Here is a 16,049-nt window from a genome sequence, read left to right on the forward strand (position 1 = left end):
CATTTATTAGGAGGGCTATCAGGCCTAACATTACTCCACGTTTCTGAGGTTTTAAAGGAAAACTACAGTATAAGCATCATGTTTTGCTAAGAGAGGAATCTTAATTTGCACACAGTCCAGAGGGCCTTTGTTACTACAACTGTATGAGGGACACTTTTACTATTAAAAAAATAGGTTTTCCCTAACAAAGAAAGCAGCCTGCATGAACACATTGGTGATGTGGGTATCATCTGAATGTTGCTTAAATGTTGCAGTGTTACTATGTATTTAAATATCTTAATTATTTTTTCTTTAAAATTTCCACTCATATTCAGGTGATGATGTGACAATCTCAACTTCCATTTAAAAACATCAGCTAATGTTTGTGTCTATGGCCATACTGGGGATTATTATAAAAGATACATAGATCTTAATACAGGAAGATCAACCAAGATTCAATAACTTTATGCTAACAGTGGGTAATGTGAACAAAGCAAGCACTAAGTCACGGTGCTCTGGAGTAAGGATCAACCAGGAGTGAGAGACCAGTGAATGGAGCCAATGCCCCAGTTCTCTCTTCCTTTTTAGCTTTGGACACTTCAGTCAGCAGTTCACTGCGAGATTGTCTGACAGAGCAGTTTTGTGAATTACCTCCTATAAGATTTGGGGAATAACGTATATTCTTTGTGTTGTTTCTTAGTGTGGGAAAACAAACAAGGTAAAATCCTGCTAACATGAGCACCTAGATTTGTTCTTTGTAACTGATCATTTAAATTGTCAGTGGTTACTTTTCCCTCTGTAGTCAGTCAAGAGTGAAATGGGCACTCCAAGGGGAAAATGGTGCTGTTTAAAAATTGCCTTATGGAAATACCTCCCTTCTCCAGGTCTGTAGCTTCTGTTAGAGTGCAAGCCTAGGAAACTGGGCTGTTGTCAGTAATTTCCTCAAATGTGTATGACAACACATGTCAAGGATATCAATGAGTAGCCAATGCTCATGAGTATGTAATCTCTGCATGTGTCAAACCTACCACTTTTTTGTACTGGATATAATCCCCTTTGAAAATGCTGGCTATACATATAGTGGTCCTAAAATCAGGTTCTCCTCCTCTAAACTACATAAAACTACAACGAAGTCTTTTTTTTTAGAATGAGGATAAAACCTACAGTAAGTTGGTAAACAGATTACCAGTGTCAGCAAATGACTTGGAATTGCAGCTACACTTTAAAAAAAAATAATAAAATAAAATGATATTGTGAAAAATACAGGGAAGAAACCTAACTTATTAAAAATGTAATACACAAGCTGAAGAGTTGTTTGTTAGTTTGGCATTTGGAATTTAATGTCGCATTAATGCCCCCTGCTGATAAGCCTTTGAAAATCTACTTTGGATTTAAGAAGAAGCAGGGGCACATTATGTTCAGTATTTAACTGTACTGCTGTACTGTACATCAATACTTTCTTAAATTAAAAAAAAAAAAAAAAAAAAAAAGAGGAAATCCAGCATATATCCCACCAAAACTGGATTCAGCTTAAATAAATCACATTGCTTTTAAGTATGCTCTATAATGAAGCCTGTGCTGTGAAAAACAGTAACAAAAATGTCATTATAATTTACATACACAAACCTTTTCTACTGTTTGTTTCTATTGTTTAGTAAAAAAGACATAGTGAAGTAGCATGGCTACATAGGAAATAAATCTTAAAGGAATGGAGGTATCTTTAGAATTCCATAAAGTAAGCTGATTATTATAACAAAATATAGCTTGCCAAAATCAAGAAATTGCAAGAGGTTGAGCAGATGTATTGCCATTCAGGGTTAAACTACATGGAGCTAAATGATAGCTCTTTTCATGGCATTTATTATCTATCTTATAGCTAGGAAAAGATATCATTAGTATTGATTTTTACAGACTCTGTTGCATTTGGCAACACAGGCATTACATGATTCCGTAAAATAGCTGGGGATTCATTCCCTCCCTCTCTAAGCCACAGGGGGAAGTGTTTTTCCTTGGCCGTTAGTGATTAAAAGAACACCACTGTGTTTCTTCCAGTTTGCAGCAACGCTTGCGGGGCTGAGCCTTAACTGTTGGCTCATTCATCTCACTGCCTGTCTGAGGTGCATAAAACCTTGTGCAAGTGTCCGTCACTTCAGCTGACCCCCTAAAGTTTGTAGGGACATCCACCCTTCTGTGCCATTCCCTCTGAAGAGAGTGAGGAAACCTCTGCTGTCCTTTTCAGGCATGAGACAGGAGTAAGCACAGCCTTTCACAGGTAGGAATTGTGTAAGGAGATTTTTCAAAGCAGCCCAGCTCATCAGGAGTGTGGTGAATGCAGTGAAAGCAGTTGGGATGCTACAAGATGAAGTGCCCACGAGCCCCCAACTAAAAGCTGAGCTGGGATGGGGCTGAGGCAGTCCTGGTGCCCCTGTCCTGCCCCTGTCCCTCAGGTAGCCTGCAGGAAAACTGGTACTTGCCCATGCCAGCTCTTCTCCCGGTCATGGCGAACAGCTCACACACACCGTGCCATATGAATGCAGAGGTCTGTGCATTTTTCTCTTCCAGAAGGAATTTCAGGAGATTGTGATGGGGAAATGCCTGCTGCAGTGCACAGTGTTTCATGCAGCACTGTGGTATGCTGTTGCTAGTGTGGTATAGTATGGGGACATTAATAAAGAATGTGTGGAAAAAGGCCAGTAAATTTTGTAGCATTAAAGCACAGATTCTTATCAATGAGAGAAGACTGACAAGCACTGTTCTATGGTGCCCCACCTTACCACCAAAAACAGAACTAGGATTGTTATCCAAGTCCAAACTTCTGTGGATCTGGTACCGGATCTGATGCATATCATGTGTCAGCCTGTTGTGGTGGCTTAATACCTGTAGGTAGCTCTGCACCACCAGGCCACTCTCTCATCTCCCCACCTCTGAAGAACAAGGGGAAAAAATACAATGAAAAAAAAAAAATACATGTGGGTTGAGATAAGGAAAGGGAAATCAAACACCAATTACCATCACAGACAAGATTAATGTATACTCTTGACAGTTAATAACAAGCTATAGCAGTGAGAACTAAAAGCAAGCTAAAACTACCTTCCCCCCAGTCACCCTCTCCCACTTCCTCCCCCCAAGAAGCAGAGGGGAAAGGGAAATGGGGGCTGCAGTCAGTCTACAGCACTTCATCTCCACCGCTCTTTCAGGGTCCCTCTCTGCCCCTGATCCCCATGGGGTCCCTCCCAGGGATGCCATCCTTCCCGAACTGAGCCTGCAGGGGGTGCCTACAGGCAGCAGCTCTTCAGGAACTGCTCCCACATGGCTCCATGCCACGGGGTCCATCCATCCATCCCCCAGGAGCAAACTGCTCCAGCACAGGTCCCCCACGGGTGGGTGGCAGCTCCCCCCCGACCCCCTGCTCCTGCGTGGGCTCCTCTCCACGGGCTGCAGCTCTGGCCCCAGGGCCTGCTCCTGCAGGGGCTCTCCATGGGCCGCAGCCTCCTTCAGGACACATCCACCTGCTCCACCTCCTCCACAGGCTGCAGCTCTGGTTGTTCCTTAAATCCACTCTCTCAGAGGCCCAACCAGCATTGCTCACTGGCTCTGCCCTGATCAGAAGCATGTCCTTTTTGGAACCAGGTGGATCTGGCTTCTATCTAACTACAAAAACCTTGCTGCATAAACCCAGTACATCTGTGGCTTCAATTACTACACAATAGCTGCAAGTGCAGACCTTGAGTTACATAGATGTGTACACCATCTTGCACTCAGTCATTAACATAAAGATTTGAGAGGAAAGGAGGACTGTCTGGGAAGCACCCACATTCCACTTACCTGGACATATAAACAAATAGGGCAGCTGAACTTTGGGCCTACAACATATGTGTTTCTCTTCAACAGCTCTTAACAGAAAAGTTAGCATCACCATCACCAGTGTCCTCAGTAAACAGTATGGTGGTTCTATAAAGAAGTATCCTTCATTGTTAGAGAAAACATTTTTAATATTTTATGAATTATTGGGCCTTTTCCTTGCAAAGACAATGGTTGAAAATTGCAAGTGATAAAAGGAATTAAAAAACAACAGGACAGAATCATTTGTCCACTGTTTGGTTGGGAGCAGGTAGGTGCTTCTTGGACAACCACAGCATGAGATGACAAATGTTTACACGTGTATTTCTTCAATGGCCAATAGTCTGCAGCCCAGGATTTGAAACAAGATATGTCCATCTCTTGAATTTGCTCCACCATGAACAGGAATTGTGCTGAACAAGTAAGGTATGTAGGATAGAGAGAGGAGGGCAAACTGTAATTGATGTTACTTATCTTTCTTAGTTGATAGAGACAGTGTCAGATTTCAGTGGATCTACGAAAATTTGTCAACTCTGAGTTTTATGACAGGGCAGTATCATGTGATGCATTCATTTGATGCATCTCCTTGTCTCCTCAAAAGGTTACACACCTTCAGAGCTGGTATCAGAGGAATTATCCCAAAGGTTAGAATATGCTCTCGTGTCCTTGTTAGCAGTCTGACAGGGCAGGTAGCCAAGGAGGCACTGTGGTTGTTCACAGAATGTTATTGTTATTCCCTCAGAAGAGTGGGGATGGTTTCCAAGCTCTTCTCCCAGTTCCTGCAACAGCCCCCATGTTTACATCTACTACTGCAATACCTATAGGAGTTCCCAGTACTGCCATGAATATTAAGGTGATCTTCTTCCTGTTTTCTTAGTGGTCCCAAAAGTATCAAACATTACAAGCAAATTCATCTCTAGTAGAAATTGAAAATAATACTGGCAGTCATATGCAGGTTATAATTTTGTGTCAATATGGAGAAATATTACCTCTGAAAAAAAAAATGTTAGGAGAATATTGTTCTTTTTAATAGGAGCATCAGAAGATTATAGATGTAGTGGACCCATGTAACTGGAGATCAGAAATCTGCCAGCACTGCATCAGCCTTCTAACACACTAGACCCAGTGTTTCTACTTACTGCTGCCCTACCTGTTACCTCAGCAAATATTTGGTTCTGTGGGTTTAGTTTATGTTCATGTTCAGACCTTGGCCTCATAAAAGCTATTATACTATTAAAATACACAGCACAACATGTGGGTAGGCTTTCCTCCTCCCTTTAAGCTTCAGTTTCAGCCTGTGATCTATAGGTTGTGGTCACCTAACAAAGAAAGTAGGCTTAATCACTGGCAAAATATAAGGGTCTAGAAATTAGAAGACTGCAAGCTTGCTTTAAACAGGGACTTGGAGCAGTGTGTAGAATGGAACGAGTTACACCTGATAATCAAGCTGCCTCATGTTGAGGTTTAATTGATTTTCTGTGAACAAAAATGTTATTCCACTTATAGCATCATTATGTCTCCATTGCCATTAGAGTTCCGTACCACTTTAACTACACAGCTAGGTTTGGAGTAATCTGACTTCCATACGCAGACCAGCTCTTAGGTAAGTTCTAGTTTCTGTAGTGTAAAGGGACAGAGATTTTTTAAGGACTCTGCCACAAAAAGGAAGCTGGAATTGTTTTCAACCATGTGTCAGTTTTTTTAGAAGCCATGCTAATCTCTCAATACTTCTTGTCCTGAAACAAATGCCTTTGGAACATGTAAAGCCCTTTTTGTCTGTGTCTTTTTCAGCCTTATAAGATATAGCTAGTCCAAACTTGATTACCAAAATGTTATAATGATGCCATTAATTCTTGAAATGAACAAGAATCTCTGCAGAGACCAGTCTGTTTTCTGTACAGCCCCAGCTTCAAAGGCCTTTGGGTGCTTTTAGCACTCTCTCTGAGCTACTTCCCAGCTTGTGTCACCATGCTGACTGGACATAAAAACTCCTGTAACAAAGCCATGCCCTGAAATTGGCTGCTCTCAGAGCATCGTGACTTGTGTGCCCCAGTTCCTTAAGAAAACTGACTGCGAAGTCAGTTATGTCAGGTGAGGGACTGAAAACACTTCAGAGGAATGGCAGCTCTGAAAGATCACTGGCTTCATATTTATTCCGACACTGCATAAAATATGTGGCTATTCTGCATAATGAAACCATTCACTTGGAGATATTTAATACTAGGTGGAATTCCAATGTAGGTTATTCTTCTTTCTGTCTCCAAGTATTTGTTCATGATGCATTCCTCCAGCAGCTGTGACTTTACTTTGTGATATTTTTATGAACAGTAAAGATGATTTGCTGCATCCAGTCAGTCCCTTTTGCAGCCTAAAAGATTGTGCAGTCAGCCAGGACCTTCCCATCCATTCACTGTGGTCAGAGATGATGAGAGCTTTTACTGTCCTGATACACTCTTCCTCTTTCTGCAGACCTGGGTGTGCTGTAGAAGTACCAAGGTGAAAACTTTTAAAGCATGTCAATTGTGATAAAAGGGTATAGAACAGATGCTTAACAAACTGCTGTAGAGGCTCTTGTTGATCCCTGAAGAATTCAGGCTGCTAACTCCCATTAATGCTAATGGGAGATATGTACCTATTACCCTCACACCTCAGTGGGAGAATAGGCCTTTTAGCTGCTAGCACATCTGGGTCAGATGGACTTCTAATTAATTGTTGTCTCCATCTTCTTTGTTATGTGTACGGACAGGCTTTTCTGAGGGGAGCTGTTTAACTCTTTCCTTATCAGTTTACCACCTACAGCATGAAAAATTGGATCCATGTATTTACAGGTACAGACAGGGTTTATATAAGTTTATTTAAGCTACAGTCAGGATTACAGACAGTTTCATGAATCCTGCAAAAATATCCAGACATACTATGAAAACACTTGTCAAAGTAATTGTTTATGTAAAATTGTCATGTAGTAGCATAAACACAATTATTTCGACAGTGTTTGAAGGATGCTAGATTATTTAAGAAAACAACATTATAGTGATGAGATACTGTGGGTTTTTTTCAGGCACAAGCACAAGAGGTAAGAAATGTACATCAGGTGAAGGATGATTTAGTAAATGGATATCCATTGGCCACAGATAAATACAGCCAGCACTTAAAAGAAAATTCTTGACCCCTGTTCCAGTCTGAGTTTCTGAGGCTTCACTCTAATAAGGATGCTTCAGGAAATGGTCTCAGTAGCTCTTAGATGGAGGCTTGCTCTGTTTTTATAGAAGGGTGAAAGTGTGTCCTGAAGCTTCATGATGTATGTGATTGCTTCCAATTGTCTGTGCTTTTAACACCCCTCTACGGCAGCAGCAGGACGAGAGCTCCCAGCTCTGGGACACACAGTTGAGCTTTACTGATGCTGTCCAGTAGAGAGCAATAACACTCCTAACAATTCCTTCCAACAGTAACACGGGAGTGCTGTGCATAGTTAACCTGTCTGTTTTCACAACATACATACACCGTGTCTGCCAGATGCCCCAGTGTGTCTATTCTGGGAGTTATGTGCTCTTACCAGGTGCCTTAAAAGAGCACAACAAGATTTTTTGGGCTTTGTGTTGCAATTGGTCACTAGAGCTTGTTTGGAAGGGGAGATGAAAATCTGCTTAAAAAGACTGGAACCTTTTCCTGCTGTGGGTGAGCCACAGCATGTGTCCCGAGTTGAAAGCACTTAGGCATGTTTGTGGTGCTCTGTTCATAATATTGTGAGTTTTGGTTAATGAACTGACAACCACAGAAGCTTGCTAGAAACAAATAAACTAAGCAAGAGTATCAGTAGTTATGTGATTGACTACCCACTAAGGAACATACAAAGTTTGAAAGGCTTCTTTCAGAAGGAATAAAAATGTGGTCTTTTATGTGTCATTTATGTACAAGAACAATTTTCCAATTATCAGTCATACACATTAAAGGCATTGTAAGATATATTATCAGTAACATGTGGGAAGACTGATAAGCGAAAAGAATGTACCTATTCATATCCAGATATGAACAATAGGGCTTTTGTTTTTTTATGTTCATTCATATGGTTTTGCATTATGATTTATACGAGTGACAAAGTATCTCAGTACACACAACAGAAGTAGATTTAGCAGTGGCTGTATGCTTGTCTTACAGGATTGTATGGCTAGAAAGTATATGAGAAATTTTTACAGCCACTTCCTTTTCTCACTCAATTTCTTGGTCCCTTATTAAGAGCTCTAGGGAGTCTACGGGGTAGGCTGATCAAAAAGCTCTGCCTCCTGCTGTCAACTGTCTCTTTCCATTAGTCTCTGTCTTTTATAGCTTTACGCCCCTTTCCCAAATGGAGTTAGCCTCTTGCTTTCTTGTTTGCAAAGTAGTGGCCTCTCTGGTGTTCACAGCAGCACAAAGGAGGTGCTACTCCTATGGAGGTTTCCAGTTGTGATTAAGAGATAGCAGTAAATGAAGAGAGTGTGCAAATTGAGGGCTTGAGTCCTACTGTCTGGTGTTGCAGTTTTTTTGTTTTGTTTTTGCAGTGGTCTCCGAGTTGTACTGTCACAGTATTAGGGTGAAGGGGAGGATTTCTGGATGTATCGCAACATCCCTGGGATTAATGTGCCTGAATCACATTTCTTACATTGAAGATGCTGTTTCCCTATACTTAGGACACACCCTTACACTAATACCTGATTAGCACCCGCACCAAATAATTACTGATTTCCCAAAGAAGACTGCAAGCTTTCTTTCATATTTATGGTGCATTTAAGAATGTAATATTTTGATTGCATAGAACCCCCACAATTTAAAGAGGAATAAGTGTTGTGATGGGAAGGTCTGCAAGGACAGAATCATTGCAGGCTTGTAGAGGTACGGAATTTAATGGTGTGGTGAGGGACAGGTGTTGAATGAAGTACTACAGAATTAATCCATTTAAATAGCTGGCTTCGAGGAAGAAACACAAAGCAGTTGTGTAAATCCACGTTGTCAAGCCTGATCTAAAGTCAAACTGGAATTTTTTAATGGGGCTCTATCAGACACATGATGTGTATTGTTAACTGCATCATGAGTGAGCTTCTGCAGAATCAGGATCTGAGCATACATCATCAAGTTTTTTCATGTGCATACTATTGACTAAACCAGAAAAATCTAGTCCTGCAGAAAGATAAATCTTGACTATGCCACAGCTTCTACTGTGACCTAAGGGCAGTCATTTTATCTCCTCCTGCTTTTGTCTCCTCTCTGTAAAATGGTGATAAGAGAATTTTCTTATCTTACAATGGAGTAGTGATGATAAACATTAAGGATTATGATGTGCTTAAATACCGTGGTAATGAAGGCCATTTAGCACCTTAGACAATTCTATTCATTGGCTGCTTTTCTAAGCTGAGCATTTTTTTTTCCAAATAAATTCAAGGAAATGTATCAATAGGGATTGATAAGCAAACCCTACAAAATGTCAGTGCTAAGCTGCACTGAGTTTTCTGAATTATGTAACTAGACATTCTGTATCTTTATCTTGTCAGCCTACCCGCTCTTCTTCAACACCTCTTTCAAAGACTCTAAACCTTAAAATAATGAGAAAAGGGAAAGTTATCTGCTACAAATGGACTGTAACTACAAAAATCAGGGATTTCTGCACTTGTCATTTTAGGAAAGGGAAAGGGAAAGGGAAAGGGAAAGGGAAAGGGAAAGGGAAAGGGAAAGGGAAAGGGAAAGGGAAAGGGAAAGGGAAAGGGAAAGGGAAAGGGAAAGGGAAAGGGAAAGGGAAAGGGAAAGGGAAAGGGAAAGGGAAAGGGAAAGGGAAAGGGAGAGCCTGCTGACAGCAGTGAATGCTCAACATGAAGCACAGGAATATGCCACACACATGGTCAGGACTTCACTGACTCTTTGACCAGCAAAAGATTGCCCACATTTGTTGTAATAACTGACCTGTCCGTTCTGTACCTCATATCATCCCTTGTCATAGTGGGTCTGTGGAGGGGTCCATTGAACTGGAGGTCTAATTTCTGCTGTTCTGCTGTTGCTATTTCCCTAAAACGTTGGGAATACCTCCAGTATCTACTGTTCTCAGGATTACAATCTTTTTTTTTTTTTCTTTTTTTTTCTTTTTCTTTTTTTTTTTTTTTTTTTCAGATAATATTAGATATCTGAATAATATTAGATAGATAAAATTTGTTTGTTTGTTTGTTTTTTCTCAAAAGGCCAAAACACACTCACAAACGGAAGTGTGACCAGGATTTGATTTATTACTGAGTTGTCTGTGTGGTAGGTCAGTATTGACATAAGTCAGACTAGAGCTGCATTTTATATGCAAGAAGTGTTTTCATGCAGCACTGAGGCAATACTCGGCCCTGGGAAGGTCAGAGTAAGTTGTACAACTGCTGGCTAGAGGGTTCTTTGGGGATAAATAAAATAAAATAAAATAAAATAAAATAAAATAAAATAAAATAAAATAAAATAAAATAAAATAAAATAAAATAAAATAAAATAAAATAAAATAAAATAAAATAAAATAAAATAAAATAAAATAAAATAAAATAAAATAAATAGGATTCTTTTTTTTCCTGTGACACCCAAAGAAGGGCATAACTTGCATGTTTTCTCCTTTTCCCATTGACAAGGGGAAAAGCAGCTCCTGTTGACCTGTCTCTTATAGTACTGTCTGCTTTCAAGCTGGCTGGAGCTGGCAACCTAAAGCATGTTTGGAGGTGTGTTTAGAATAGGGGGGATGGGTCAATTTGTTACTGACACTGCTGGAACTGAGCTTCAGTGCCTCTATGTCCAGGTATTCTGTAATCTGCATTTATGTCTATGTCAGGCAGAGTAGTGATAGTGTCATTGCCTTCCTCTGGTGTTAATTTATAAAACTGAGTTGCCCAAGGTTGATAAGGAAATCTGTAGCTGCACAGGGAGGTAAATTTATGTCTTCTAGGCTCTTAATTACCAAAATGTGTTTGTTTATAGGGAATCCCACTGACTCAATCAGGATGCTGTAAAGGTCTCTGGGAAATATATAAATAATAGCACATTGCTTTACATTTGTAAAAAAAATAAAAAATAAAAATAATCCACTGAGGGAGTTCTTGTGTCTTGAAAATAACAGGATAAATAGTGAAAGCTGAACAAACGAAGGACTTCTTCAGGTACACATTTTAGATGTGAAATACTCAGAGCAGTTCATTCTAAAGCTATTATTATATAATCCTGATGAAGTAAGAAAATGCACTTGCTTACACACCTTTAGAGGTAGATGTTGCACAGGAAAGAATACACAGACTAAATCTTTTGATTCTCCAGCCAGTTCAAGCCATCTCTTCTGGACCCACAGTAGGACACAGGCGAAGTGTGAGAGGGAAGGAACAGAACAGAAACCACCATGTACTGACTGTACAGGGTCAGCGTACCTGCAATTCACTGCAGGGTGGTAGATTTCAGAGTTTGGGATCTTAAAGTTACTGAATTGTCAGAAGAAAGCAAAAATTGTGAGAAAACAAGTGTTTGATTAACATTTTATATATTAAATTCATTCTCTAAATCAGGGTGGGAGAAAGAAAGAATATATATGTTTGGGGGAAATAATTATGTGGATTACTACTTGTTTGAACTTCTAAAAAAGGCTGTGTACTTTGTCTATGCAAATTTCAGTTGGTACCATAATTCTGTAACCCACAGAAGCTGATGTTTGAATCCATACAGATAATTGATTGGGCTGAAAATGTTAAACAATCCAGGTTGTATTTTACAGGGGTGGGATTAATCTGTGGACCTCAGAATCTAGTTACAAAACGGTATTATTAGTTTGAATGGGAAAGGTTTCAGAAGTCTTCAGGTTTGGCTTCAGTTTGGTCTGCTTAAATCTGTCATAGAGGCTGTTCAGAGTGGTGGTGGAGGTCTTCAAAATCTGCCTGGACATGGTACTGGGCAGCCTGCTGTAGGTGGCCCTGCTTGAGCAGGAGGTGGGACCAGGTGACCTCCAGAAATGCCCTCCAACCATTCTGATATTCTGGGATCTACTTTCATGAATGATTTATCTGTTCAGTTGATTGGTTGGTTGGTTTTTGTCCTAATTTCAGTCCAACACATGCCCAAAGATATCATGACTTGGTCGGCTGTCCTGTGCAGCAGTGTTACATGCAAGGTTAAGTCTGAGGAGTCCATGGATAGCTTTTAAGTCTTTGGGAACAAGTTGCCAAAATTATTTGTTAAAGGTATGTTCTTATAACAATCTCAGAGCAACACAGTTTTGATGCAGGTATCTTGGAGACAAAATGGTACAAAAAAAAAAAAAAATTGTTTTTTTTCCTTCACTTTTGTTTTTGTTTTAGTTTGTTTGTTTTTTTTGTTTGTTTGTTTTTGTTTTTATTTGTTGTTTTTTTTTTCCCCCTAAGGCATGTTAAAATAACTTGTATATGTGTCAGCTCTCGTACTAGTGGTAAGTGGCTTATTACCTCTCTATAAAGACCATCCTGTATCCAACCCTGGAATTGTCATAATATCCAGGTCAATATTGCTGTTTTTGTAAGTGTTGAAGATTTTGATGTGAGATTTCTTTTGCAGTCTGGCAGAGAGGGAACAAGAGCAATGAACTATCATATCCACTTAATTTTCAGAGGTTAGGTTAGTGACAGCCTTGGAGAGGTTGTTTTGAGATGTGTTGGGAAGCTGACACAGACACTGACACAGCTTATACTGAATAACTCTGAATATGCACGGAAATGTTGATAGCTGAGATTTTCCAAGCAGCCCTGTTAGTCATCAGTAAATTACCAAAAAGAGACAAGAAAGGCTCCTTGTGGTTTATACATGTAAAGGTGAAGACTCAGACTTGAGCCAGAGCCTTTTCCAGAAGTGGTTGTGTTGGAGTGTTGTACCCCAGACAACGCAAAGTAGACCCAGCCAGTTGTCTGGGGGAACAGATTTCTGAGGATTTCTACAGCTTTCCTGGTAAGATGCAGCTGAAAGGAAAGGTGAGTGGCAGGAGTCAGATTTCTGTCTGGATCTGTCAGGTCTCATGACTGCTTCATCTGACCCACTGAGGGGTCTTCTGGATTAGAATAGGGTGCACGTTCCCCGTTGTGGGCTTGCAGCTGCAGCGAGGAAGCATTTTGGCTTTAGCTTCCTTTATCCCGTGCAACAATCCTTTCCAGCTGCCTACTGTTGTGCACAGGTTTTAGCTTGTCACTGTCAGCTCTCGCTGTGCTGCCCCTTGTCCTGCTAGTTTCCATTGATCGCTGCTGCCGTTGACACTCACATGCCCTTTGACAAAGTAGCTGTCAAAGCTCCCGTCCCTCTACAAGCTGCGTTACGGACCCGCTCCTATCTGAGACATTCATTAGTGTCGTTTGCCAAAAGGTTTATGTAACAGATGTTGCAAAGCGGGCACGCAGAGACGCACACGCACGCACACACACACACACACACACCAGCATTGCAAGGACTGTCGGGGTGATGATGAAGGGAGGATGGTCTGCGGGACTAGAGTAGCTTGAAGGCATAGCTGCATCTGTTAAAAAAGCAACTAATGCCTCTGTGTCACCATGCTGTATTTTCAGCTTGTCATCATGGCTGGGACTGTTCTGCTTGCCTACTACTTCGAGTGCACCGATACTTTTCAAGTGCATGTCCAAGGTTTCTTCTGTCAGGATGGCAATTTGATGAAACCTTACCCTGGAACAGAGGATGAGAGCTTCATTTCACCCCTTGTGCTCTACTGTGTGCTGGCTTCAACTCCGACAGCTATTGTAAGTATAAGAAATTGTTTGAATTCTCCACTACCGCTCCATAAATAAGAGCAACAGTCTTGTAATAGCTCTGTCCCCTTTGCTCTATTTTCAGCTGTAATTGATTTACACTTAGCTGGGTCTCTGTTTTGCCTTAGCCTAATATGATCTTCATTGCTTATCTCCAGGTGTAATTATTCTGAGGTAATCTTAATGCAAGATTTAGAGGTAGAGCTTGTTAAGCCTGTTACAATAGCTTGCCCAGTTCAGTGATTAGCTGTGAATTGTTTGGGCTCCAGAGAGTCATGAATGCAAAAGTGATGTATTACTGAAAATAAATAATAATAATAATAATAATATTAAAAAAAAAAAAAAAAAAGATAAGGTTGGAATAAAACCTGGGTTGGACATGCAGCATATTTGGGACTATTTGCCGCTATCTTAAGAGGACATTTAAAGGGTTTTAAAAGGCTTAGATGAGCAAAAAGATGACCAATATGAGGAAAAGCTTGATTGATATTTCCTTATTATTTAGAATCTGTTCATCTTTTGGCAGCCACATCCTCTCAACTTTTTTTTTTTTTCTTACTTGATCCAACCAGTCAGTTACAATGTACCTGTTTGAAGCAGGTGAAAATATACAATTAGCTGAGTACATGCAATTCCAAGATGGTTATTGTAGTCACTTATTAGCAAAACATTGGCCCTTTTCCATTTTCTGTGTAGAAAGTTACAAATTTCACCAATAGCTAATTTTCCTACCTATGTAATTACATTAATAAATTCCTACCAGACTCTGTCTTTACATGCTTTGTTTTCTTATACTTATTTCTTTATCTTTAGTATTTCTTTCTTAACTTTGCTTTGCAACCTTTTCAAAAGTTGATGAAAACTGTGCATGAAAAATAAATGCTGGACCGTAGTCAGTTTCAATTTTTGGTCTGTATGAATATTAATGCATGAAATAGTTTAACACAGAACGTGATAGGAAATGTGAAAGGGATCTGCATAAGAGTCTACAGTTTTTGTACAGGACACTTCACGAAAATGAGTAATATTTTTTAATGTATTATGTCGTGAGCTTATGAAAATCCTCTGTAGTAACGTTCTTTTTTTCTGTATTGAAACTCAGTTTAATGTTAAATCTTGCTTGCTTTGCTTTGTGCTGCAATGACAGACAAAAATAAATACTACATTTCTCCATAGAGATATTTACAGTAACTTTCACAGGCTGTGCTTTTAAAGCAAAATCGAGTGATGTATCCATGCCTAGATGCTGTAACACCGGAGTTAGTAGGAGGCTTGTCCCTTGTTTTAGTGATGCAACATTAGGTGGGCAAGCAATATTGAGAATGTTGCTCTTTAGTCGGATCTTCTATTTAAAGCCTTCCTCTGGCAAAGTGGATTGCAAACTTTTCAGGTTTTTCTCTACTGGATCGACATTTCCTTTCACTTCAGAAGCCCAAGAAGTTTTCCCTAGTTATTTATGAAAAGCTGGATTGGAGTCTTCTATGGGAGATGAACAACATTGGTTTTGTAAATCCTTAGACCATGTTAAACATAGGAAGTGAAAGGCTGGAGTGAACATCAAACAAAGTTTTTGGGTGCAGAGACCTTCAGCTAAGTGCTATGTGGAGCTGGTAGGTCTATCTTGTACAATACAAACTGCACGGAGATGCCAGCTTGGGTCCAGAAGTACAACAGTCACATTAAGTGACAGGATCCAGTGCTGGATCTAAGGTAATAAGCAGTGCTGTTTGGGTTACACTCTGCTGTTGAACTGGACATCTACCACTTCATCTAGAGAAAACTTTGGTCAGGGATGTTGCGGGGCTCTTTTCACCATGTGTCGTTATGATCTCTTTGTAGAGCCTCAAGGAGACAGTAGGTCAGACTTCTTGGGAAAATACTTTTCTTTTCATTCTTAGTATATTATGCATTAATACGTTATTTAATGTGTTGATTGTATTATTTTGATGTATTGTTATTACATCATTTAATTATTTCATGTATACTTAGTATTGGGCTAATCTTCAACTAGAGAATATGTCAAAGGAGTCTTTTTCTGTCCTTCTTACAGGTATTCAGCACAATGTATTTATACAAGTAGTTTCACTCTATTCGTCATACCCATCATTTTCTCAGAGACTTTCCCCTCTTTGCAGGCTAATTTAAAATTTCTGCTTTAGCTGGTACCTGTTTTCACCCTGTCTTCCCCCTGCAGACTGACTTGTCAATGGTCATTAATAGAAAGCAAATGAGATAGCAAGTGAGCTCAGAGACTCCATAAGCTCTGTCCCTGCATTGCATTACAAATCTGAGTATGAGTGTGAGTATTTACACCTGTCATCCGGCACCCAAATGGGTGCTGACTGTTATTCAGACAGTCACAATCTAGGCAAAGATTTCTGATACAGTTGAATGTCCCAGAGATTTCAGTGAAAGCAGCAAGTGCAGCCATTTCTATTTATACAGTGATGATTGTACTCTCTCCAGTAAAAATAAATAAAT

At 40.0% G+C, this 16,049-nt stretch overlaps 1 protein-coding gene across 1 annotated transcript in view; it reads left to right on the forward strand.

Annotated features, from left to right (window-relative positions):
• Positions 1 to 16,049, forward strand: part of PLPPR1 (phospholipid phosphatase related 1) — a gene marked incomplete at its 5' end in the record, with an annotated part of 69,550 nt that overhangs the window by 21,365 nt on the left and 32,136 nt on the right. Inside the window, one exon of the mRNA XM_082782635.1 lies at positions 13,371 to 13,559. Coding sequence (XP_082638761.1) covers positions 13,371 to 13,559 — 189 coding nt within the window. The remainder of the gene's footprint in view (positions 1 to 13,370; positions 13,560 to 16,049) is intronic.

The sequence above is a fragment of the Aythya marila genome, assembly GCF_965140915.1.
Source record: "Aythya marila genome assembly, chromosome: Z".
Taxonomy (NCBI): Eukaryota; Metazoa; Chordata; class Aves; order Anseriformes; family Anatidae; genus Aythya; species Aythya marila.